Below are 27,232 nucleotides of genomic sequence, written 5' to 3'. Positions count from 1 at the left end.
AGGAGTATTTTCTTTCCCTGTTAATGGAGATGGTATTAACCTTGCCAAATAACCTCTAAGGTCTTTATGATTCAGCGTTATGATTCTAGAATTCTAGAATTAATTAGATTCCAGCTATTATTAAAATATCTAGCTAATTTTATCAAAAAAGTCAAAAGACAAGGCTGAAGATAAATATAAATCCTAATTTACTGCATTGTACAAAATGAATTGAAAAGAGAAGACGGAATCCTATATCTATTTTCCTCTCCCAGATAATACCCAGGTGCACATAAACACAAAAATAGGACTTTACTTTCTGAAGAATCTGAACTGCTTAATGCAGGACATCCCATAATCCATACTTGCTTAAAACATGTTACACATGCACTCTTTTCAATTGATTTCTGAGTTCACCAAGGATACTGCAAAATAGTGATATTCTTTAGACAATAAAAACAAAAATATTAATATAATACTCTAGAAAATTGGCTCCAGCTTTTGACATTAACTGTTGGGAAGTCAAATCCTGCCTCCATTATTTCCCACCTATTTCTTAACCTCTCTTGTTTTTCTCATGATGATTCTGGAAACTAGGTATCAGAACAATAACATATGTTTCACATAGGGTTGATGTAGCAATATTGGACTTATGGGTTCCATTATATATTCTCCTATGTGATTCCATACTATACTACACTTCACCATACTATACTATACATTATTATGCCATATTATTCCATTAGATGACATTCTATGCTATTCTGTATATACTACTATTGTTATAGTAGGTAGCAAGATATTAATATAGGAGGGGAGCAAATGGAATTAGACATTATCTACATTAATAAAAGAGAAATATGCAAATTGACGATACCTCTGCAATGCCCATCAGCCAATCAGGAGTGAGTATACAAATTAACCCAACAAAGATGGTGGGTTAATTTGCATACATGGGCAGGGCAGGACGTCTGCTATGAGGGGGCGGGCGGGGTGTGGAGGGAGCTATAGGAGTGAAGACTGAAGGCTCCGGCCTGAGCGAACACTGAAAACTCCGACCAGAGTGAAGACTCAAAGGCAGAGTCTGGAGCAAAGGCAGAAGGCAGAGGCCAGAGTGAAGGCCTGGGTCCCGGGTGCCAGAGGAAAACCAGTGCCGGCAGCCAGAAGAAGGAATGCCTATTCTTGCATGAATCTTCGTGCAACAGGCCTCTAGTTAAGTATAATCAACCAGGAAGCATAAGCCTATTGAACCAGGAAGCTACAGCTTTACACACTCCAGGGGACCGCAGCATTGCCCTGCCATGGGGATTAACACCTTTCCCTTTCCCCATGCAGGGAGCAGCCTGCCCTCTGGTACCAGATTGTCTGATTGTTGCAGAGGGTAGTGGATGGGGGGAGATAAGCACATGCACAAAAGAGGTCAATATGGCCCAGGGGGAGGTGCTTCTATGAGGCGTGTGCAATAGGAGCAAAGATGGTGATCACAGAGGCCTGTCAGTCTAGCCTGGGAAAGAATAGATTGGTTAGGAAGTGGACCCATCAGAAACCCATGAAAGCTTGGGAAACTGATTGGTTAGTTTGAAAGGAGCTCCTGATCCTTCCCAAACCCAAAATAATATAATCCTAGCTAACAAAGCCCTTCTCTCTCTCCCTCCCCCTCTCCTTCTCCCTCTCATTCTCCCTCTCCCTCTCTCCCTCCTTCCCTCCTTTCCTCCCAATAACACATGCTTGCCCTGTTTATTCAAGCATTGTCTCTGTAGCGATCGAGTAGGTCTACCAGCCACCTGGGCAGACCACACAGTCCATTGTTTTGGCCTCGATGAAGACAAGGTTGGACTTTTTCCATAACGTGATGGAGGAGATGGGACACTGGAAACCCAGGGGCTGCCTTCTATTTCAACCCGAATAAATCTTACCATGCCACAACCTCCTGTACGTGTGTCTGTGGAATACTTTCCTTGCAATTTCTGCCAGCAGCACTATCATGACCCTCATAATGATGTTTTAGTCAATGACAGACCACATATATATCTGTGGTCCCAGAGGATTATAATGGAGCCGAAAAATCCTGTTGCATAGTGATGTTGCAGCCATGATAAGGTCATAGTGCAATGTATTACTGTTTTGGGCTGGTCTCAGTCGATGGATAGTAATGCAATCGCTAGAAATTCCTGGGGGTACTCACCTGGGCCTCAATCATCTTCCCACAGACATCTCCTGTTTCTAAACCAATTTTACAACTGGGCCAACACTTTGGTTCATATTACCCTTCAGCAAGCTGCCCTTCAGCAATAACTATTGGGAGACTTTAAAGAAAAGAAGAGTTTATTACTTAGAGGCCCTGGGATGTACAAGGCATGCCACGGGGAACACAGCAAGATCACAGGTAGAGAGGGAGAAAGAGAGAGAATGCAGAAGTCTGGGGTTTTGCTTTTATTGTGGTCAAGGGTGAAGGAGGAGGGGCTAAGGTTTTGCAGCTCACTCTTTATAGGTTAGTTTATTTTTATTTTTTTAAATATATTTATATTGATTTCAGAGAGGAAGGGAAAGGGAGAGAGATAGAAACATCAATGATGAGAGAGATTCATTGATTGGCTGCCTCCTGCATGCCCCCCACTGGGGACTGAGCAACACTGGCCAGGCTGCCCTCTTATGTTTTAAATTAACTTATAAGCGTGGTGTCATCTTTAATTTGTAGGACAGTTATTTTTAAAAACTGACATCCCACCTGGCCGGCTTGGCTCAGTAGTTGAGCGTCAACCTATGAACGAGGAGGTCATGGTTCGATTCCAGGGCTCAGTCCCCAGTGTGGGGCGTGCAGGAGGCAGCCAATCAATGATTCTCTCTCATCATTGATGTTTCTATCTCTCTCTCCCTCTCTCTCTCTTCCTCTCTGAAATCAATAAAAAATATATTTAAAAAAATAAGAGGGTGAATTTAAAGCACAAGAAAAGAAAAAAACAAGTAGCTTAAATAGTCAGTTATAAAAGTCAACGGAGATCTCTAAAACAAAGTAGCCTCAGTTGAGAGGTGGGGGGAATGGTTCTTTATCTAGAGAGGCAGGCAATGTGTTTATTCCAGATAGCCTTCTTTGAAGCAGATGCCTCTTTGAAATGGATGCCTTGGCATTGGAAGCTTAAATCAGGCACTTGCATTACAAAAAGAAAAGCCAACAGTCAGAGCTTACGCTACAATTACTCACTTGTTTGTGGTGATACTGGTGTAAACAAACCTACTGTGCTACCAGTCCTATAAAAGCATAAAACCTACAATTAGTAAGCATAGTACCATCTTGTATACTTGCACTCGATGATGTCCACAGAACCATGAAATCACCTAAGGATGCTTTTCTCAGAAGCTATCCTCGTTGCACAAGTTGGTAGTTACAGAATAGTCATGGGGATGGAACGTACAGCATAGAGAATATAGTCAGTAATGTTCTAGTCACTATGTATGGTGTCAGATGGGTATGAGATTTATCAGAATGACCACTTAGTAAGTTATATAATGTCTAATCACTGGGGTGTACACCTGAAACTAATATAATAATGTATGTCAACTATATTTGAAAAATATAAAATGATTTTTTAAAAAGGTATCCTCATGAAGTGACACATGACTGTATATCATACTATGTAATGCTCTTCTATATTATACTGTGCTTCATTATGCCATATGATACTAGCCTCCTGCTCAAAGTATGATTTGAGAACCTGCAGGATCAGCATCACCTGGGAGCTTGTTAGTAATACAGAATCTCCTCCAAAACTACTGAATCATAATCTGCATTTTAATAAGACCTCCAGGTGATTCAAATGCATGTTCAAGTTTGAGAGGCCCTGTTATGCTCTACTCTACTACATATACCAAAAGGCAATACAGAACAGTATTTAGTACATGAACTCTAGAACCACACTTCCTCAAGTTCAGATCTCAGCTTTGCCATTTACTTGGGCCAAATAACCTGATTTTTCTGTGTCGTGGTTTCCTCATCTGTAAAAATAAGTATCTATTCAACAGCGTTATGTGAAGATTTAGTGTTCTAATATATGGAAGCCCTTGGAACAGTGGCTGGCACAAAAATAAAGCACCATCTAAAGGTTAGCTATCCTGATTATAATGTGTTGTGGGAAGGAGGTACAGTCATGCATGAAGACATTCTCTGAGTCAGTCACCCACTCAAAGCCAAGTCTTGAGATAAGATCAGGACAGACTCAGACTGTTGGGAAGAAGAACCCTTGTCTCTGGACCTTGCTGTTTTGATAAAAGCTTGAGGAGATAAAATGGAATTGGGAATGACCTCAACCCCATGGAAGCAGATTAGCAACAAAGTAAAGAGACCACTATACCGAGCCACATAGAAAAGAGTGTGTTCTATTTCATATGAACTACTATCTAACCTATAGTATTCTCTGCTTCTATTTCTCTTTCGATATGCCCAAATCTTCAGTAGGCTGTGTATGTGTGTGTGATCCAGTCTGGTTTCATCTATCTACAAGGAACAAGGGGAAGAGGTGTGAGGACTTTCTAGAGAGACGGTTCTGAGAAAGTTCAGGCCTTTGGAGACCAGAGTGCATACAGCCAGGGAATGATTTAAAAAATCCCCAGGGGAAGGTGAACCACAGTGTTAGGAGTTCGGTCCACTTGTCCTCCCCACAGGGTGATCTTCCCTCCCTCCTCCAGCTGGAAGGATCAGTTTTACTTTATTAAGAGAGCCAACAGGGTCCCTGACACCTATGATGGGCTCGTAGATCAAATAACGAACCCTCTGTCACTCACCTTCTGGAATGCAGACTTTATAAAAAATTTCCTTCTCCAGATTCTGCAGGGACTCAAAATTTTCTTCATGGTACACTTTGCCAGGGTCGTTAGTCATCTCCAAAAGCTGAGAGCGTTTGGCTTCCCCCACTCCAATGGCAAAAATAATTATGTTTTTGTCCCTCAGGGCCTTGGCTGGTATGGCTACATTGTCCTGGGAGACCCCATCGGTGATCACAATCAAATACTGATGAACACCGGGCCTCCCTCCTCTTGAACTGTCAAAAAAAATCAGCGTGAAATTCAAGGCTTTCCCAGTGCGGGTGCCATCATTCATCTGCTGAACATCTGAGATGGCTCTGTCAATGTCCACCTTCGAGGAGTATTGGTTGAGCCTGAATTCTTCTTGGGGGGTTGAGCTGAACTGCAAGAGACCGATCTGAATTTCATCAGCACTGATATTAGATAGGTTCACCATCCTCTTCATGAATCCCTTCATCTTTTCAAAGTCTTTTGGGGAGATGGATTCGGAACCATCTATCAGGAAGATAATGTCAGCTCTCTTATTCTTACAGGCTGCCGGGGGAAAAGGAGCAGAACAGAACATTCACTCAGAGACTGAAACCAATTCATTACAAGTCCTCAGAGACAGTCTGAGGTGGCATCTGTACAACATGAAAATATTTTTAAAGGGGGTGAAAGAGGAAGTCAATGAAATAAATTTTCTGTGAAACATAAAAATATTTTAAAGGGAGTAGAAGAGAAAGTCAATTAAATAAATTTTCTATTATCTAGCACAGACCAGTATTAAAATAGACACAGCTGTGTGATAAGGATATAAAATTTGACCGGCGTGGCTCATTCTAGGTCATGGTCACCCTGTCTCCATTACTCACTTATGGGCCAGTGAATCCACACTTCAAGAATGAAGCCTATTCACATAGACTAGACGCATATATTTAGAGAGAGAGAGAGACTAAAGAAAAAAGTCTTACTCTCTGAGGAGCAGATGTCTTGTACCACTTCTTGTTGGATGGCCTTCAGTGAATCAAACTCATGCACGAAAAACATCTTGTCTTTCGCGATCTCCTTAAGCTCAGTGGTGTTAGCGTCTCGGACCCCAATCGCATAAATGATGACTTTGTCTGTCCTCAATGCCTCTGCCGCCTCAGCCACTGGGTCCGCAGACTGACCGTCCGTGATGACTATGAGATACCAAGGCACGCCGCGGCGAGCCGTGTCTGCAAAGACCTGAGCCATGACACTCAAGGCCTGACCTGTCATGGTGCCGCCTCCCCTCTGCTGGATGCCATCGATGGCTGCCTTCAGTCTGGCCACACTGGGATACTGGCTGAGGATAAACTGACTGTTAATGCCATCTGAGTACTGAACGACTCCAAACTGGACTCTGTCGGGCCCGATATGGAACATCTTGATCACCTCATTCATGAACACCTTCATTTCAAGGAAATCGTCTGGATTGATGCTGCCAGACCCATCGATAAGGAAGTAAATATCTGCCTTCTGGACGTGCACACAGCCTAGGCAAGAAGCAGCAGCAGCAACCATTAGAACAGGGGTGAGATGGCGTGTCGTCCCCAGCAGAACTGAGCCCCAGCTGCCTGCAGCTGTAACCTGCTCAGTAACTCAGCCGGGACTGGCTGCCTCCCCTTCCTCTCTCTCATCTCCACTCCCCTATCAGTGGGCCTCCAGGATAAGCCACTTGCAACCAGGACCTTTTCCCAGAGTCTGTTACTGGTGAACCCCACTTGAGCATGAAGTAAACATGACTTGACATTTCTCAAATGGGGAAGTTGAGAACAGGCTAGAAGTAAAATATCAGAGCATTTTTGAAGCTGTGAATTGTCTCAGTTATTCAATATTCCTGCTTCCCATGCAAGTCACACTTTTTAAATATATAGATACTTTCTGGAACTTAATGTAATGTAATTCCTTTAAAGGAATTTAAAACTTTCTGGTTTAGATCCTGTCTCCACCACTTACTAGCAGGTTTACCACTTTGCATGTCAATTCCCTGTCGAATCTGTCGAACAAGAATCTTAACACCTACTCGGTGAGTTTATTGTGAGGATTAAATAAGATTATGGAAACATAGCTGAGCTGAGTATTAAAAAGTCATGGTTAAGATCACCCAGGGTTTTATTTCTGTCACCTAGCAGATGCACCGTAAAGAATGAGATGTAGCCGTAACCGGTTTGGCTCAGTGGATAGAAGGGTCCCAGGTTCGATTCCGGTCAAGGGCATGTGCCTTGGTTGCGGACACATCCCCAGTGGGAGGTGTGCAGGAGGCAGCTGATCGATGTTTCTCTCTCATCGATGTTTCTAACTCTCTATCCCTCTCATTTCCTCTCTGTAAAAAAATCAATAAAATATATCTTTAAAAAAAAAAAAAGAATGAGATGTAACTTCCTCCTCACTCCTTTCAGTCAGGGTGACCCAGCTTTGTGTTATTAATGTCCGGATTCCCTTGACCCAGGAAAGAATAGATAGCCTTTTCATGTTTTCTGGCTCAAAGGGAAGTGGTCTGAGGCAGGAGTTGGGCTCCGTTGCTCATGCCTTCATTTGGGAGGACTCTGGTCCAGCCAATATGAGACATACTCATACTTTTTAAAAAAATTATTACTTCTCTGAATGAACTTCCAATTTAACTGGGCGTCCCTACCCTAGAGGGGCAGGCATTGGAAGGGGGCGTGTCTTAGAAGGGTGTGGAGAGGAGGGATCTGCCCCTACCATGTTTGTCAAATGCTTGGAGAATGAAGAGAAAAATTATGAAAAAAGAATGCAGACACTCGGACCCTGCTGGAACCCAGCCCCCACTGGTGACAGGTAGATAGTAGCCCGAGTCTGAGAAAAGGGCCACTGTGCAGGAAGGGCTTCTTTACAGCCAGCCCCCTGCAGCAGGGGCCCAAAGAGGCTCCGCTGCAGCCCAGGGCCGTAAGAGCCATGAATACTGGGAGCCAAGAGCCCTGAATACTGCCTGACACTACACATTCTTGTGAATCTTGGCAGAGGGAGATTTGGGAGGGCTGAGGTGGGAGGAATATTTCTTACAGTCTGGCTGCTACTAAGCATCCACATCTATGACATACACAAAGTGCTGAGCAGAGTGGCTGACATATAACAGATGACCAATAAATGGTAGATATTAGGAACATTATGATCAGCCAGGACACAATTCTGGTAAAAATAACCCAACTTCTATTTACCTCTAAGTTACTCCCAATCCTCAGCTCCTCTATACTTTGAGCTGATTTTCCTGATTCCTGGTTTCTTTGTAGCTGCTGTGCAGTCTGGGGAAATAAGTCAACCCTCAAGTCTTTATACTTTTTGTACAACAGAAGGAGAGAGAGGGAGACTTCTCTCCTTCCCTATGGAATAGAGGCAAGGGATGCACAAGGAAGTGGAAAATCATAGTTAATGATTTTGTTCCTCATTCCCAGGATAGAGAAATATACAGGCCAAAGAAAAAGATGGGAATTTATTTATTTTAAATCTCTAGACCTTAGTACAAGTAATCCAAAAAATTACAAGATCATTTAGTAATTGCTTTAAAAAATAAAAATTAAAAAAAGAACAGCAGAGTCGTTTTCCCCTGAAGATAATCATCACAACCTTGCATTTTTAAGTTAATTATCTACATTTCAAGTTGTCATCTTCTTTCCATAATTCCGATTGGAAGCTAAGAAATATGACCATGGGTGGACAAAAATAGACAAGTAGACAGACAGGCACAAAGATATTTGTAACAGCCAGTAAGTGGCAAATTTGGGATTTAAAATTCAGGCAACTTTCCCTACCCAGTGTTGCTCAGTGGTTGAGCAACAACCCATGAACCAGGAGGTCACAGTTCGATTTCCCATCAGGGTACATGCCCCAGTTTCAGGCTCGATCCCCAGTGGAGGGCATGCAGGAGGCACCTGATCAATGGTTCTCTCTCATCATTGATGTTTCTATCTCTCCCTTTCCCTTCCTCTCTGAAATCAATTAAAAATATATATTTTTTAATTCAGGCAATTTGACTCCAAGGTACACATACTTTACAGCTATGTTTTCCCTGGTGGTTGTTTTTTTTGTGTGTGTTTTTTTTTAACTGCATATACAATAGGAGGTCTACTAACTAACCTCCTCTTAAGTGGCATCCCAGATCATTGACATTCTCCCTTCCGTCTGCAACACATGAGCAATAGTCCCACAATGCTCTGAGTGCCTTCTCCCTGGAAGCTCCCAGTTGAACCTTACACAGTTCTGCTTTGTTTAGTGGAAGAATAAGCCTACTAAGAGCAATGTGGGTTTGTCCCTACCCTGTTTATGGCAGTTTTGTTATTATAATTACACAACCAATCATATATTGTGCAAATCGGTAGGATATGAGGGTGAATCAAAGGTTTGTTGCAACTATGAAAACCAGGTTAACTGCTTAGAAAGCCAATAAAGGCCAGTGGTTATCAAAGAAATGGTTGGTGTACTGGCTAGCACCATAAAAGATGGGACTTCTGAGATCATAAAAATCAATAGGTATTTCTGCGCTCAGATTGCTTCAAAAGTAGCTCAGTTATCTTCCCACTTTAAAGAAAATGGAAACTATAGAAAATACACTATTGGGTGATTGATGAAGAAAATATTCAGCATTCCAATCAGTAGGGCTCATATTCAAAGAAGCGATGGCCCTACACGAAAGATTGGGAAATGGATCTTCATTTATTTTTTTTTTAACTTAAAAGTTTTAAATTTCAAGAATGTCTGCATCCTTTTAGAAATAATTTCCTGCTTTGTGTGACTTAAGATTTGGTCAATCCACTGTAAATATACATATTGTTTCATCTACCTGTTAAAATGGATGAGGGGTAAGATAGAAAGAGGGAGGGGTGTTCACTATTCACATTCTTCTGCACTGTTAGGAATCAAGATAAAATCATTTTAACTTTATAAGTTGTGTGTTTTGGTGTTTTAATAAATTGACTCCAAAATCTTCTCTTGAACGTGGTGAGGGGTTGAGGACAGGAGAAGAAATGAGTGGATGCATAGAGCAAGCAGAGTAAACATTATATATATATATAAAATTTGGAAAATGTCCTCCTACCTTCTGGCACGGCATAGCCCATCCCAGTAATGGAAACTCTTTTGCCCGCCTCAGGGCAGAGCTTGTTTTTAATCTTGCTTCCCACAATGGAGAGTTGCAAAAAGGATTCCAGTGGGATGACGTGCTTCCAAGGGGGATAGGATGCTATCTTCTCCAGGTCCTCACTCTTGGAGGCAAGCTGGGTGCCCACTGCATAGACGGTAACCCCCGCCCTGCGCAGGAGAGAAGCCGGTCTGGACACATTGTCTTGGGAGAAGCCTTCCGTGATGACCACAGCTATCTGCTGCACCCCTTGCTTGGACCGGCTGCCCTTCTCCGGAATGAAAACCTCCTTCCTTAGGAAATCCAAAGCAGCACCAGTCTTGGTCCTTCCTCTCTGTCCCCGGTAAGTTAATTTGTCCAAATGCTCCAAGATTTTGTCTGGAGTCTGAAATGTATCCAGTGAAAACTCAAGTCGTGGCTTCTCACCGTAAAAGACCAAGCCCATTCTCACATCGGGAAAAATGCTTAGAGAGCTGACGGTGGTCTTTAAGAAATTGACAACTTGTTGGAAATTCAATTGCCTAACCCTGCTAAATTCCTCAATGAGGAATACTAAGTCAGCAGGGATAGCGGTGGGACATGCTATGAACAAAAACAAAAAGAACGGTTTTAGGCACCAGAACAGAATAAGAAAGACAACATTCATTTTGTATATAAAAGTCATGCTATATTTTATATACCACTAGTAGCCCTGCGCACGAATCCGTGTGCCAGTAGCTCGCCAGTAGCTCTCTGCCACCCTCCAGTAGTTTTCCGCCCGCTGCCCCACCCTCCTATAGCTCCCTCCGTCCCCCCCCTGCCCCTTCCCCATAGCTTGCTGCCCTGCCCCCGCCTGTAGCTCTCCACCACCTGCTTGTAGCTCGCTGTCCCACCCTCCTGCTGATCCGTGATCCAGTTGTTACACGGCTGGTCGTTACACTTCATGGTGTAATGACCATTTGCATCTTTATTATATAGGATAATATTTATATATTTATTTTCATATACTGTAATATTTAGTATTAAAATTATAACAATATGTATTATACTAACTTATATTAATACATTTTAGAATTTAGTGGAAGGCTTTATGACCATCATTTGGTATGATGGTCAAAGAACATCACAGGGTTCATACCTATCCCCAAATTTTTCACATGAAAGGGTATTCACAATATTTGCAAAATTTGTAACTATATCTGTATCCACAAGAAAGTGCTTTAAGGTCATGTTTCAATTCATTGAGTCCATTAGAAGCATCTGAGTCTTGCTTGACTAGTTTTTTCATCATTTTTCGAGTTTCAGAAAACCCTGGGTCAAATTCTCTTTTATAGGCCTGAAACCTCCTGGATTTAATAACTTTGCCTCTGTCCTGGTAAAAGATGGAAACAGTAAATTGTGACTGTTAACAGATACAGCTTCCTCTATAAATTTCATGTTATTTCAACATGAAATATCACAAGTTCCCATCAAAAATCTTTGTCCAAAAATTGGGCTTAATGGCTATTTTATTTTGCTATAAAAGAATCTTCCCTTTAATCTGCCTTAAATGGGGTATTGGAGTTAGGACTGCATTAAACCCCCTTCTAAGAGAAGTCCAAACCTCTTTCACAATTTAAGGCAGTGCTTACTGTAAAAAAAACACAACAACAACAATAAAAATTTTTTAAAATCACTGTGTCCACATACCAAAAAGGCCCAAATATGCTTGGATGTTTGGGCCTTTTTGGTAAAATAAAAATCTCCCTAGCAGAGATCCAAAACCATATACACAGGAGGCTGAAACCAGTGTGTAGACAGCTGAATATGGTGAAACAAAATTGGGAGAAGAGCTTGTAGGGTCAACAGAATAATCTTTTGATTATCTTTGGTTTCTTGGTATCCTAAAATTTCCCCTTTGGTCCTTTTTTTACAAAGAGCCAAAAATCAATCCTAGATTTTTAAAAAGGATGTTGCCCCCGATTTTGCCAAATCTGAAACACCTTCTGTAGAAACCCAAGCATCTTTGACTCATCTCTTCCTTCACCTGCTGGTACCAAGTGCTATTAGTCTCCTTTCAGGTTGTCATGAGGATGAGTCCCCTTTCCTCATTATCAGGCCACCACTGGCCAGACCCAGGCACCCTCTCTATTTGGACAGATGATGGCTCAGCCTTAAAGTCCTTCTGAGTAAGAGGTGTCATGTGGAATTCAGCCTGCCCACTAAAGGATTTCTTAAAGACCATTTTGATCCCATCATTTTTCCTGCTTAAAAGCCTACTGCTACTTTCCAGTGCCTTTGGGACCCCATAATCAGGGTCCATCCTACCTAATCTAATCTCATCCCTAGCTCCCTCTAAATCCGCCTCCCATCCCAATTGTCTCCATTTTTTCACCTTCTTCCGCATTCATCCAGCCCATTTCCACTTCCACACCCTTATTCATGTTCTTCCCCTTACCAAGAGTAACCTTCTCCTTGTATATTAAAATCACACCCATTATTGAGGCACCAACACAATTCCTCCCAGGTGCTCCACTATTTCTACTTCATATAGTGACCATAGGTACTTGTCAGTTCTTTATTAGCTCTATTTGGATTTTCTACTCCATATAGTGCTCATAGGTACTTGTCAGTTCTTTATTAGCTCTATTTGGATTTTCCTCTTCTCATCTCACATATGTTTGTCTTTTCTGCCTGTAAAATTCTAAGGACCCTCAGGTTCTAGATGTTGAGAGGTCTAGGCAGAGCTATGATAATTCAGAGAAAGTGGGGATTGATTGCTTCTAGTTGTGGGGATACACTAGAAGCCACACCAAGCTTTTAGTTGTGGGGGTGCTCCACAAAGAAGGTAACTTAAGAACTGAAGGATGAAGAATTCCAGGCTGATGGTACAGTGTATTCAGGGCAGAGACAGAGGGGAGAAAACATGAGACATATACAGCAAATGGTGGGTAGTTCAGCTTGGCTAGTGATTATAATGTATAAAAGATAAGTCTCAGTGGTTCTCAACCAACAGTGGTACCCATTCCCAGAAAACATTTGGAAATATATATAGTGGTCTTGGGATTGTCATAAGATTCAGGGGTGCTACTGGCAGGAACCAGGGATGTTAAACCTCTAGCAAGCCTGGCCAGCATGGCTCAGTGGTTGTGCGACGACCTATGAACCAGGAGGACGTGGTTCAATTTCCAGTCAGGGTACATGCCTGATTGCAGGCTCGATCCCCAGTGTGGGGCTGTGCAGGAGGCAGCTAATCAATGATTCTTTCTCATCATTGATGTTTCTATCTCTCCCTCCCTCTCCTGTACTCTCTCTGGAATCAATAAAAATATTTTTAAAAAATAAAATAAAACCTCTAGCAATGCAAAGGACAGTCCTACATTATGAATTGTCCCACCCAAAATGCCTATAGTGTCTCCCTTAGGCATTTTGAATGCCAACCTAAGGAAGGATTGTATTTAATCTCTGGTGAGAAGCCTGAATGCTCCTTCTGGAAAAGGTATATGGTAACCTGGATTATAGTACAGAAATAATTACTCCCTACTTCCCACTTCCATGGTGGAAATATACTTTTTCTCTCCATGGACGATGACATGGCCATGTGACTTGTTTTGGCCAATGGAATGTTAGCAGATGATGAAGCAGAGGTCTCAAAAGTGCTTATGTAATTGCATTTTCTCTCTTGAACCTTTAAAGTTATCATGGGAAGAATATGCCTAGACTAGCCTAATGGTTGCGGGAGGAAGAAGGGAGAAAGCTATGGAGCAGAGTCAAATGAAGACCAGCCAACCCTCAACCAAATCCCAAATCTGTGAATAAGCCAAGGCAATATTAGCAAAGCCATTTAATTGAACTCAAAGAAGATCTGACCCTGGCACATCTGTGAAAACAAATGCTTCTTTGCAGTCACTGCCTCTTTGGATGACTTGTTATATAGCATCATTGTGACTATAGTTAACTAGTACAAGGTTTGTGCCTGAGGCAGCTCCATGCCCTCTCCTCTTTCCCATCTACCAGTGCCAGTGTCCCAGTGCTGAGGAATCCAGAGTGTCCCCCATCTCTGCCCTTTCCCCAGACTTTCCTGTTATGCTGAGACATCCCAGTAGCTCACATACCTAGAGATCAAACCTTACCTACTGTAGTGTCCTTCTCGGCCTCTGTCCTGGACTCAGACTGCCCCATGCCTTGGATCACCGTATTCACATCTTGTATCACCTGTCTGACTCCATCTTGTCCTTGCATCTCATAGATAAGGGGTGGGGTCCCCATCCCCTCCAGTTCTCTTCTGTCAAAGTCCTGTACGCCCACAGACATGACTTTCACACCTTTCTCCCTCAATGTCTGTGCGGCATCCCAGACTTCATCCTCCGATTTGCCTGAGGTAATGACCACTGCATATTGGGGAGTGCCCTGGCGAAACCGGCTTCCCGCTGCCTCCTGGAAGAAGGTCTGATGAAGGTATCGCAGAGCTTTGCCTGTCCTCCTAGAGCCTCCCCGGACAACAAAGTGCTCATGGATGTGAGCAGTCATCTCATCCTGGCTCTGGTAGGTATTGAGCAAAAACTCTGTGTGACCTTGACCACCATACTGAGCCAGCCCAATCTGGTACTTGTTCCTGCCAACATCTAGCATTTTGACCACTTGGGAGATGAAATTTCGCATCCACTGGAAACTGGCCTGTGATGTGTTCTGTGAGGTGTCGGCAAGAAAGACCACATCTGCATAGGCCTGGGTGAATTCTGGAAAAGGAGAGAGAAAGGGGGAGGGAAAGGCACAGAAGAGAAAGTCAATCAAATCAAGGTATCATGGAAATGGAATACAAGGATGATTTTGTGAGGGAGGGGTACATAAGAGGAAGAAGTACTCTATACATGTAACACTGTACATATTGTACTTGCACCTCCTCCACGTGAGACTGTCACGAGGCTCTCTCCCTCTTATACTCCTGCTGCCTGTGTTGTCTGCTCCATTAGACTAAAGTATCTTTCAATTATTCTTTTTCCACCAATGGAGGAGACAAGAGAAGTTAACATATACTGAGCAGTTACTTTGTGCTAGAGATTTTTATGTACTCTATCTGATTCAATCCTCATAAACCATCCTGCTGATAGGTATTATTATCTTCATTGTTCAGATGAGAAAACTAATGTGAAGTTTAGCTGCTTGTCCATGCTCACATAACTAGAAAGTAGCAAAGACAGTATTAAAAAAAGAAGAAGAAAAAAAAAACATGTCTTCTGTTCTGGCCAGTGTGGCTCAATGGTTGAGCATCAACCCATACACCAATAGGTCCCTGGTTTGATTCCAGGTCAGGGCACATGCCCAGGTTGCGGTTGTGGGCTTGAACCCCAGTGGGAAGCATGCAGGAAGCAGCCGATCGATGTGTTGTTGTTGTTGGTTTTTTCTCTCTCTCCCTCCCTCTCTCTCTAACCATCAATTTTAAAAGAAAACATTTTTTAAAATAATTTTAAACATATCTTCTAGACTTCAAAATCCATGCTATGTCCTCTTATCAACATGGCAGGGTTGCCGAAACTGGTTTGGCTCAGTGGATAGAGCGTCGGCCTGCGGACTGAAGGGTCCCAGGTTCAATTCCGGTCAAGGGCATGTACCTTGGTTGTGGGCACATCCCCTGTGGGGGTGTGCAGGAGGTGGCTGATAGATGTTTCTCTCTCATCGATGTTTCTAGCTCTCTATCTCTCTCCCTTCCTCTCTGTAAATAATCAATAAAATAAAATAAAATAAAATAAAATAAAATAAAATAAAAAAACATGGCAGGGTGTTCTTCACTACACATGAGAACGTCATTCATCCCTCACTCCCAGCTCAGATGTTCCTTCGTTCAGGAAGTGTCCCCAGGTTCTCCAGGGATGGCGGACAGCTCCTGCTCCTACCTCCCACTGTGCTCAGTGTATCCTGGCTCATATTGTATGTAGGCATCCTGATTGGAACGTGGGGTTTCTTACCCAGCTTCTTACCTTTTTTTGTACCCTCCGCTGCTGAGCACAGTGACTGAAGAAGGCCTCCTGAGACATCCTGCAGGATGTTGAAGTTTTCCGTGTTAAAGAGGAACTTCTCAAATGGCTCACTGGCCATTTTTTGCAACTCCTGGACATCCTGGACATTGATGCCTACCACATACACAACAACGCCGTCTTCTTTCAACCTGTCAGCTGCCTCCTGGACTTCGTCATTTGACTCCCCGTCTGTCACCAGGATAACTATCTGAGGAACCGTGTCCTTGGCCCGGCTGCCAGCTGCCTCAGTCAGGTAGTTGGTCCTGATGAACTCCAGGGCGGCCCCTGTGTTGGTGCCTCCTGTACGGTAGGGCAGATTCTGGATATGCTCCAGGACCACACTCTTCAGAGGGTACTGGTTCAGCCGAAAGGCCGGGTAGATGTTGTCATTATACTGAGCGAGGCCCACTCGGACCTGGTCACTGCTGATGTCAAGTCCCAAGACGACAGAGTGAAGGAAGTTCTTCACTTTCTGGAAGTTCTGGGGTCCAATGCTGGTTGAGCTGTCTACTAGAAAGACAATATCTGCCAGGACCGCTTCTCTGCAAGCTGCAACAGAGAGGACAAAAGGGATAGGGTCTGTGGACCTTCACTCGAAATGCTTAGAACCCATGGAGCCAACCAAATGGTATACAGAAAGGGAGAGCAATGCCAAGCAACCTATGCTCAGTGGTCCTCAGATACCCCAAATGATGCTGTGCTCAGAAAAGCAACAACATCCCCTGAGCCTTTCCTTCCCTCCACTCCATCATCTTCTGAGGCTTCTGGCACGCTCTGCTGATACCTCCAACCTTGAAATCCACTTGGACAATCCTTAACTCTCGTTAAGAGGAAAAACGCTTCTATACAGGTAGCAGTATGCCGAGAAGGGGGCTGTTCTCTCTCCAGTGGGAACAAATTTCCTTTCTAGGAATTTGCTGGCACCAACAGGTCAGAAAGCTGGAATGTATCCCAGGTTCTAGGATTCATTTCATTGTCGCTCTACCACTTAGCAGCCCTGTGACCTGTTATCACTCATCTCTATGACCCTCCATTCTCTCTCTACCGCACTGAAATATTTCCACCAGCCCTCGCAACCTCATGGGATTATTTTGAGGATGAAATAAAATAATCTACTGCAGCAGATAAGATCAGTATTCTGCCCAGGTGCTTAGGATCCTTTTTACTATTTCTATACACTGCTCTTCAGAGGACTTTTCAGGGGCTGGAGCGACTTTGCCTACAAAGTCTAGCTCCTTGCCTTGGGTCAAGATAATCCTGAGTTCTCCTGTAGGATCAGGCTAAAACTACCCTTTGTGGAACTTCTGCCTAAGATCATACCCTTCCTTTCTTTCCTCTACTTCTCTGTCCTACATCCTTACCAACATGCTTTGGGAGCTCTTCCATGACAAATAATGTGCATCCAAGTCCTTGCCTTAGGCTCTGTTCCCTATGAACACAATCTCAGACACCTTTCTATTGAAATGGATCTGCTCTGAAAGACTTGGGATCAAGTCCTAGCTCTGCCATCAGTTATGTTACCTTGGCTTCAGTTTCCTCACATGAGAAATGCAAATAAATAATACTGATTGCCTTATGTAACTATGTAAAAACAAATACTAATTGCCCTGTGTATCTAACAACAAACAGCATTATGTATCTATGTACCAGTCAGATGGGCAATGCAAACAGGTTTTGAAAACTACATAGTGCCAAGCAAACTAGTTATTACTATGTGTGTAAAACCTCTTTGTGCACCTGGAAGTACTATGCAACAGTAAGATACACAACTTGGCTGTCGAAGAGCAATATTACTATCACCCACCTGTGGCATCAAATGGTTCAAAAGTTTTAGCACTTCTTCCAATTCACCCACCCTATCTAAAAATATCACAATAAAGAATAAGTAATAAAGGCTCTATCCTCTTGTGGATTTTGATGGAACCCACAAGCGATCTTCTCTTTCTCTGTTCAAATTCTGTGCTTTCTTATAGAGCTTAGCAATTCATTTATAAAGAATGTTTACCAGTTTATGCCCCATCAGCACCAATAGAAGTTCAAAGTTGATGATAAGTGTATCACCACAGGTAATGACTGAAATGCGTATGGGCATCTCTGATGGACTAAGCACTAGGATAAGCACTTTACCTGCATAACTTTATTTAATTATTTCAACAACTCTCTGAGGCAGATACTACCTTCCTAGAAAGAAAATTTATAGATTCAGAGAGATAAAGTAACATGTTCAAGATGACACATTCCAGAAAGTGGAGAATCGGGATTTGAACCCAGATCTTTCTTTCCCCTAAATGCATCCTCTTAACCAGTACGTTACAAAACACTCACAGTAAAATAAGCCAGCTTCATGGTAGTAAAATAAGCCCCTCTCCCTTCTCTGCCCCCCATCCAGGCACTATGGGAAAATTAATCTAGGAATAACAATACCACAGGAACAAATATTTCTTTCATCAAAAATGGACTTATACTACATGTCTATATAGAACCAGCATAAAGCCCCCAGAATTAAAAACATAAATAAAAGAGTTGATAAGTTTAGGTCCATGATTGGAGAAGAGCATAGAGTACAGATGGTTTAGCAAAGTTTTAATATTAAAAATCAAATATGCACAAATATGGAAAGTAAGGACAGTGCACGGGATGAATAAGAGATAAAGCCTTGAGTTCTGTGACTTCTAGATCCGAAATAAGAAGGGAAAGGCCTGCGTACCTGGAGAGGCGTGGTCCACAGGTTGAGCTGCCTTTACCAAAGTGTCACAGAGATCCTTCCGCAGCTTGGGGGTGAGGCTGCCCAGAGCAGAGAAGTTGGGAATGAAAGAGGCAAACTTCTCCGCGGGGCTGCTGGCCATCTCCCTGAGCGCGGCCTCAGGGGCACCTCTGCCGCCAATGGCATAGAGCAGGATGCCTGCCCGCCTAAAGGCCGCCGCAGGCTCCCGCACAGGGTCCTCCGAGGGGCGGCTGCTGAGCACCACGGCCACCTGAGGCACTCCCTGGCTCGCCCGGCTCCCCGCTGCTTCCTGGAAGTGGTGATCTAGAAGGAACTGCAGGGCCAGGCCCATCTTGGTGCCCCCAGGGCGCCCAGGCTTTAACTGAAACCTCCGAAGGTGTTTCAACACATCACTTTTGTGGCGGTACGTGGAAAGGTGGAACTCGGACTGGGGCACATCGCTGTACTGGGCCAGCCCCACGCGGATGGTCTCTCCGCTGACATTGAAGCCATTCACCATGGAGTACAAGAAGTTCCGCACGTGGCGGGTATATTGGGGGTCGATGCTTGTGTCCACTAGAAACACGACATCTCCCACAGAGGCCTGGCTGCAGACTGGGGAAGAGAGTCAAGTTAAGATGAAAACATTGCAAAACTGGCAGCTACTGGCTGTAAATCCACCTTTCCCAAATTAGTGCCTTTACCACCCACAGGTCGGCCTGCACAGCTCTTTGGTGATGGCTAATATGCATGCGGCCTAAGCACGTGATCATCTTTGCTTTCTCATGGCCATCATCGACCCTTGTTCACCTGCCACCCTCTGGTCCATTCTAACAGACATCTGACCCCGCAATTAGATCCTTAAACATGGCCTTCCATTCATACCTTAAACTTAATAAAGGAAAAAAGGGAAATAAAAGAAGTAAATAAATGGGACTACATCAAACTAAGTGGTTTTTGCACAGCAAAAGAAACCATCAACAAAATGAAAAGACGACCTGCTGAAATGGGATAAGATAGTCACCAATGATACACCTAATAAGGGGTTACTATCCAATAATATATAAGGAACTCATACAACTGAACACCAAAAAAAAAACAAACAATTCAATTGAAAAAAATGGGCAAAGGACCTGAATAGATACTTCTCTAAAGAGGACATACAGATGGCCAATAGACATATGAAAAGATGTTCAGTGTCACTAATCCACAGGGAAATGCAAATTAAAACCATAATGAAATATCACCTCACAACTGTCAGAATGGCTATTGTCAATAAATCAACAAGCAACAAGTGTTGGTGAGGATATGAATAAAAGGGAATCCTTGTGCACTGTTGGTGGGATTGTAAATTGGTGCAATCCCAGGATGCAAGTTTCTTTAAAAAATTAAAAATAGAATTACCGTATGACCCAGCAATTCCACTTCTGGGTATTTATCCAGAGAAATCTAAAATACGAATTCAAAAAAGGCATATGCACACCTATGCTCATTGCAGCATTATTTTTAAAAGCATGGACAAATGAATAAAGAAGATGTGCTACATATATTCAATGGACTATAACTCAGCCATAAAAAAGATGAAACCTTACCATTTGCAACACGGATGGACCTAGAGGGTAGTATGCTAAGTCAGACCAAAAAAGACAAATACTATATCATTTCACTTATGTATGGAGTTAAAAAATAATAAATAAACAAACTCATACATACAGAGAACAAACTGATGATTGCCAGATGGGAGTGGGGTTGGAGAGGAGGAAACTTTCCATGCTCCCACTTCCCCCTGGCAACTTTCTTTTTCTTCTTTCTTTCATCCTTTCTTTCTTTTTCTCTTTTACTTCTGGTAAATTCCCATAGAATCGTGTTTTCTTTATCTTGGTTTGAAATATAACATCCATTAGTGTACTTATTCAATTAATGGCCATCTCAACAACTAGACTTAATTTAAATAGTCATATGTGTCCAGCAGGCACTGAATGAAACAGTGCAAGTTTCTTAAAAATGCATCCAATTTATCCATCTCACAGATAAGGAAAATAAGACCTAGAAAGGCAGAGTAACCCATGTAAATCCATTCAAAGAGCCAGCATTGGAAACCCTGGACTGCCATAAGGAAGATTAAATTAAAAGTCCACATTACAGAAAGGCAACGACCACCTGAGAGGTTAGACAGAGAAGGGCTGGGAAGGTTGCTATACTCCAGAAACATGAAGCTCATTTATTACTTCTAGAGTCTGAATACTACCACCTCTTGGAATTTTGCCTAATCTTGGTCATACAGCCAAGTGAAATCACGACTATTGAAAAGGCAGGTGTCATTTGAGAAGGTGTTTGAAACATGAAAAGACTGAGTCACAGTCTCTGTTCACAAGTGAGGGGAGTCAGAGCCGAAGGGGAAATTTAGAGAGCCTTGTGTCCTTTTTCCAACAAAAAACAGTCTGTGTAATTATATATGAATATTTAAAACTCAATATTGTCTCAGTGGGGCTTCAGACTACTCAAGTATTCTTCTCTTGGTGAGACTTTCATCTTGAAAAGTCCCAACAATCTGTTAAAATGACTGCAAAAAATTTCTGAGATGTCACTAGCATTTGGGGAAGTTCTCCATCTTGTGATGACAATTACCCCTGGGAATAGCTCTGCCAAAGGAGACAAAGCAAAATACAGAATCAATAGACTAGGCTCATGTTTACAAAAGCTTTTCAGAGCCTAGTAATTCATTCAAAAGTATAGTATTTTTTAATATCTTTTTTTTTTGTCATTTGAAATTAAGCTCTGAAGAAAAAGGAAGATCCATTGTTCATTAAAAGCTTCCAGATTCTAAGTTCTTTTTAAAGAACCAATTCCCTTTTATTAATTATGAAGGTCCTGAAATATTTTCTTTTAATATTGTCACTACCCCTGGGTTCCTGGCAAGGTCATCATTTTGGCTTAAGAATCTGATGTATTACCAATTCTCTGTGAGTTGATGAAGCCAAAGCTAGCTGCAAGAAAGATGATCACCCAAAACATCTTCCAAGTCTCCATTCTAGATATGTCCTAGAGAGAAAAAGAAACCTCATAATTAACATTGTCTTCATACACTTTAAATGGATGTATCATGTCGTATGTTAATTATTTGTCAATAAAGTTGATTTTTTTAATTATTTTTATTTTTTAAGTTGATTTTTTTAAAAAGCCCAACTGTCTTTCCCTAGATGAAAGCTTTATAAAAATAAAGAAGGACATTTACACAGTGGAATACTACTCAGCCATTAAAAAAAAAAAAGGAAATCTTACCTTTTGCAACAGCATGGATGGACCTGGAGATTATTATGCTAAGTGAAATAAGCCAGTCAGAAAAAGATAAATACCATATGATCTCACTTATATGTGGACTCTAATGAACAAAATAAACTGATGAACAAAATAGGTTCAGAGGAATGGATACATGGAACAGACTGACAGCTGTCAGAGGGGAGTGGGCAGCAGAACTGGATGAAAGAAGGTGAAGCAAAAAAACATCCTAATATATAAAAAGCCAGGGGCCGTCACGACCAAAACAACCAGATGGATGACCAAACACAGGCTGCCTGGGGTGACCAGGTCGGCAGGAGGGTTAATGAGGGACAACCAAACGACTGAACAGCAGGCTGCGTGGGGCGACCAGGCTGGCAGGAGGGTTAGTGAGGGATGATCAAACGACTGAACAGCAGGCTGCGTAGGGCGACCAGGATGGCAGGGGGGGCAATTGGGGCGACCAAACCGGCGGGGGGGCAGTTAGGGGCGACCTGGCTGGCAGAGGGGGGCAGTTAGGGGCGATCAGGCCAGCAGGCAGGTGAGCAGTTAGGAGCCAGTGGTTCCAGATTGTGAGAGGGATGTCCAACTGCCGGTTTAGGCCCGATCCTTCAAGCTGGGCATCCCACGAGGACATCCCACGAGGGGTCCCAGATTGGAGAGGGTGCAAGCTGGGCTGAGGGGATCCCCCCCCTGTGCACAAATTTCATGCACCAGGCCTCTAGTGTGTGTATATACATACATACACACACACTAATAAGAGAAACATGCAAATTGACCATACCTCTGTTATGTCCACAAGCCACGCCCACCAGCCAATCAGGAGCTAGTATGCAAATTAACCCAACCAAGATGGCTGCAAGCAGGAAGCTTGGGTTTCCCCAGCAATGGAGGAAGCCAAGCTTCCTGCCCGCTCTGGCCAGCCCTGGCCTCTGCTCAAGGCTATAAAGTTTCAATTATAGAAGGTAAATAAATACCAACAAAAATGGCAGCAGCCATGGAGCTGGAAAGAGCAGGAGGCTTAGGTTGGCCCCGGCGATGGAGAAAGCCAAGCTTTCTGGCCGGCCCTGGCCTCTGCTCAAGGCTACAAAGTTTCAATTATAGAAGATAAATAAATCCCAGATACCAGGGCCTCCGCTTGGGTCACCAGGGGGTGTGGCCGGCCTGCAAACCACCACAGGCCCCTCGCCCAGGCCACACTATGCCCTTGAGGAACCCCCACCCTGATCCAGGACACCCTTCAGGGCAAACCAACAGGCCCCCACCCATGCACCAGGCCTCTATCCTATCTAATAAAAGAGTAATATGCAAATTGACTGCCACTCCAACATAAAAGATGGCTGCCCCCATGTGGTCAAAGATGGCTGTCCTCATGTGGACACAAAATGGCCACCACAAGATGGCCAGCACGGGAGGGCAGTTGGGAGGGACCAGGCCTGCAAGGGAGGGCAGTTGGGGGCATCAAGCCTGCAGGGGAGGGCAGTTAGGGGTGACCAGACCAGCAGAGGAAGGAAGTTGGGGGCAACCGGGCCTGCAGGGAAGGGCAGTTGGGGGGGACCCAGGCCTGCAGGGGAGGGCAGTTAGGGGCAATCAGGCTGGCAGGGGAACAGTTAGGCATCAATCAGGCTGCCAGGGGAGTGGTTAGAGGGTGATCAGGCTGTCAGGCAGAAGCGATTAGGGGCAATCAGGAAGGCAGGCTGGTGAGCAGTTGGGAGCCAGAAGTCCTGGATTGTGAGAGGGATGTCTGACTGCCCGTTTAGATGGGATCGGGCCTAAACAGGCAGTCAGACATCCCTCTAGGGGTCCAAGATTGGAGAGGGTGCAGGCTGGGCTGAGGGACACTGCCCCCCATGCACAAATTTTGTGCACCAGGCCTCAAATATATATATAGTCGGTGGAGGTGGGCAAAGAGGGGGTGGGGATGGGAATGGAAAGAGACTCTGCTTGGGGTGATGGGTGCATGATGCAGTGTGCAGATGATGTTTTATTTATTTGTATACTTGAAAACTGTATGATTTTTCAAACCAATGTCACCCCACTAAATTCAATTAAAATAAAAGACAAAAATATAAAAATAAAGGACATATTGTCACACTGTTTCAAGGAAAATGGTCTTGCTGACCCAACTCAGGAAGAATCTTGTAAATACCGAGTGTATACCTCAGACTTACTTCCCTGTTAAAAGTTGTCCAGATATGACTATAAAAGGAGAAAGCATATAGGGCCTGGGTAGAACTTGTTTCCCACAGTGGACTTATTTGCTAGAACATAAACATTTCTGGATGATTTTGCTGGTATTTTTATACAAGCACTGGATGACCTGATAAACATTTGTGGCATGAAGAAATATTCAAATCTCTCAGGAGCACATCTGCCTGATAAAATCAGGCTAGCCTCAAAACACTTCACATGTTCCCAGAAGAAGCAGAACATCAGACTTCCCTCTCCTAAACTTGGAGCCAGTTCCAAAGGCCCCCATGGAAATCATCCACTTCCAAATCCATATCTATATTTTGATTCTAAGAAAGTCTATGGTTTAAAAATGAGAACAAGCCCTGACTGGTTTGGCTCAGTGGATAGAGCATCTGCCTGCCGACTGAAGGGTCCCAGGTTTGATTCCAGTCAAGGGCATGTACCTTGGTTGTGGGCACATCCCCATTAGGGGGTGTGCAGGCGGCAGCTGATCGATGTTTCTCTCTCATTGATGTTTCTAACTCTCTATCCCTCTCCCTTCCTCTCTGTAAAAAATCAATAAAGTATATATTTTTTAAAAAGTATTCCCCTTAATTTGAAACCCATAATCTAAAGAAATAGAGGAACACTGATACTTTGCATTGTGTACTAATAGTTACTTTGTTTTGTGTGTTTGATTCATATTTTTATTTAATTCATGTGGTTTTCGCTTTTAATTGATTGCTGTTTGTAAACTACTATGCTAATATCTCCATGTGCCTCACTTCAAACCTGGGAATGGCCAGCAGAGCAAATCTTACTCTGCTCGTTTCATTGATGGAAATGAAGAAATCAGATCCCAACAGGTAAGTAGCATCCCAGAGCTACATAGCCATGCACTGTCAGGTTCTGTCCCAGGTAACCTGACTCCAGGTCCAGGGTGCATGCCTGGACCTCAAAACATCTGCTTCAAACTCTTCAGTGAAAATCTGTTAAGTCCAGACTGCCATTAACTTCCCTGTGTCCACGTCATGTAAAATGAAGACCTGTGAGCACTTTACCCTGGGGTAAGAGTATGAACTCAAGACCTAAGTTCCTTTATCCACCAACTAGGTCTTCAAAGAGCAGTTTTATGTCGAAAACACTATAGTTGGTGCTCCAGAGAATGGAATTACAAACTTTGCTTTGTGTTTACAGAACTGAACAACCTATTTGGGGAAAGAAATTTCACACACCAGAAATGACAAGAAATCCAGTAAACTTTTAGGATCATTCTTTAAACTTACCAAAGAATTTGAGCAAGAATCTCAGTATCTAAGTCACTTTTAAATCTTGGGCCTTTTAAGCAGAATATTGTATGAAATGATATCATGATGCTCAGAAATAGCCACCCACCCAACATTTGAGATCCTCTTTTCAGAGTGTGTAGGTGTAGTCACCCTGCTTCCCTGAGGACACATTTCTACTGTGCAGGCTTAATTTACTCCTTAAGAGTGACTCACGGATACACATCTATTTTTATTCCATGCCAACAGAAAATACTGGGAGAAGTCACGACTTCAAAGGGAGCCCACAGGCCTTGATTCTGTTTCAGCTTGACCATGTGTTCTATGTGGATTTCAGCAAGCCAGTTCACCTCTCAAGGTTTATGTGATGATTCAGAGAGCTTGATGCTGATTTGAAACACCTACTCTATCGTCCACTGTATTACAATCATTCCCCAAGGAATTGGTCCAGTGATTTTCCAAAAAAATATGTGATATAATTGGATTTCTCTGTCCCTCAGTTTCTACATCAACTTCCCATTAATGCCTCCTCCAGGAGGCATGTAAGTAATTTGAGGAAAGATACTTTAAGATTATAAATATCTTATTCCCCAATGAATTTTCATCTAAATGCAAGTAAATGGCCCCAGCTGGTTTGGCTCAGTGGATAGAGTGTCTACAGACTAAAGGGTCCCAGGTTCAATTCCAGTCAAGGGCACATGCCCAAGGTTGCAGGCTCGATCCCAAGTAGGGGGTGTGCAGAAGGCAGCCAATCAATGATACTCTCTCATCATTGATGTTTCTGTCTCTCTCTCCCTCTCCCTTTCTCTCTGAAATCAATAAAAATGTAAAAAAATAAATGCAAGTTAATGAATGCATGAATCTTAAAGAGCAGACTGTTTAATGGATTAAGGACAGTATGGGAGGAAAGAGCTTGAGAGTTTGACAGGGCCAGAAAGAATGACCCAAAATAAATTCATACATTATGACTATGATTATTATTACAATAAACTGCTATACGTCAACCTTTTTTTAGTACTCACTATCTTTAATATAATTTATTTAATTTTAAGTTTATGTAATATCATTTTAAACTGTGTTTAACAACTGGCTTGCAGAGTTTCTAAAAATTTACTGTCAGCTTTCACAGTCTAGTAAACAGGCTCCACACACCACTGTATACTTCAACTTTTTTAAGTCTTGGGTTAATAAAGGTAGATGAAATATAAAATTAGAGTATCTACATTTTAATATTTCATTATGACCTAATTATTAGCATAATACAATAAGTCATAAAAAATGAGAAGTCTTTTTAGTTGTAGATAAAGCACCAGAGCTGTGTATGGAAATCTAGTGGGAAAGTCAAACGCTTATAAACATTGTACAGCTGTTTATATGTGTGTGCTGTTATCAACAAAGAGAAAAATGTCTGTATGTTAAGGACTTACTATCTATATTATATATACTATTCCATGAAGATGTTTATATTGAATTTAAGCTGCTGAAGGGGGTTTGCAGTTGAACATGTAGGGCCCATCATGGAGGCAAAAAAACAAAGCCATTAAATGAAATGAGATTAGGTAGAGATAGCATCAGATAACAATTCTTTCTGGAAATAATTCTCATAGGTTTGGAGTAGAGAAAGATTTCTCTCTCAAAGTTTGCTGTTTAAACAGTTAACTCATTAGGACAATTTATTTTTTAAGATTAATTTGTTCAATTAAAATAATTACTTTGCACCCACCATAGTAATAACTAATTCAGGAAAGAGTCATTAAGAGATGCTAAAACAGTATTTTAACACAGTCTCAAAGTATCCCCTCACAAATTACTTATAAATAAAGAGAACAAAAAAGTGTCTACAATGGACAAACATGGTGGACACGACTTAACCAAAGTGATCAAAATTAATATCTATATATATAAAAGGCTAATATGCAAATTCCCCTCGGGAGTT

At 42.6% G+C, this 27,232-nt stretch overlaps 1 protein-coding gene across 1 annotated transcript in view; it reads right to left on the bottom strand.

The window, feature by feature from the left end:
- LOC103299842 (collagen alpha-4(VI) chain-like) overlaps nucleotides 1–21,592 on the bottom strand; it is a 92,282-nt gene extending 70,690 nt beyond the window's left edge. The window contains exons 1-7 of the mRNA XM_008156696.3: nucleotides 21,514–21,592; nucleotides 18,563–19,174; nucleotides 15,817–16,404; nucleotides 13,972–14,577; nucleotides 9,839–10,462; nucleotides 5,733–6,278; nucleotides 4,759–5,313 (exon numbers count right to left, since the gene is read on the bottom strand). Coding sequence (XP_008154918.2) covers nucleotides 4,759–5,313; nucleotides 5,733–6,278; nucleotides 9,839–10,462; nucleotides 13,972–14,577; nucleotides 15,817–16,404; nucleotides 18,563–19,174; nucleotides 21,514–21,589 — 3,607 coding nt within the window. The 5' untranslated portion in view covers nucleotides 21,590–21,592. The remainder of the gene's footprint in view (nucleotides 1–4,758; nucleotides 5,314–5,732; nucleotides 6,279–9,838; nucleotides 10,463–13,971; nucleotides 14,578–15,816; nucleotides 16,405–18,562; nucleotides 19,175–21,513) is intronic.
- Between the last annotated feature and the right edge of the window lie 5,640 nt (nucleotides 21,593–27,232).

Source organism: Eptesicus fuscus, chromosome 18, assembly GCF_027574615.1.
Source record: "Eptesicus fuscus isolate TK198812 chromosome 18, DD_ASM_mEF_20220401, whole genome shotgun sequence".
Taxonomy (NCBI): domain Eukaryota; kingdom Metazoa; phylum Chordata; class Mammalia; order Chiroptera; family Vespertilionidae; genus Eptesicus; species Eptesicus fuscus.
This window is presented reverse-complemented; position numbering and strand designations above follow the sequence as displayed.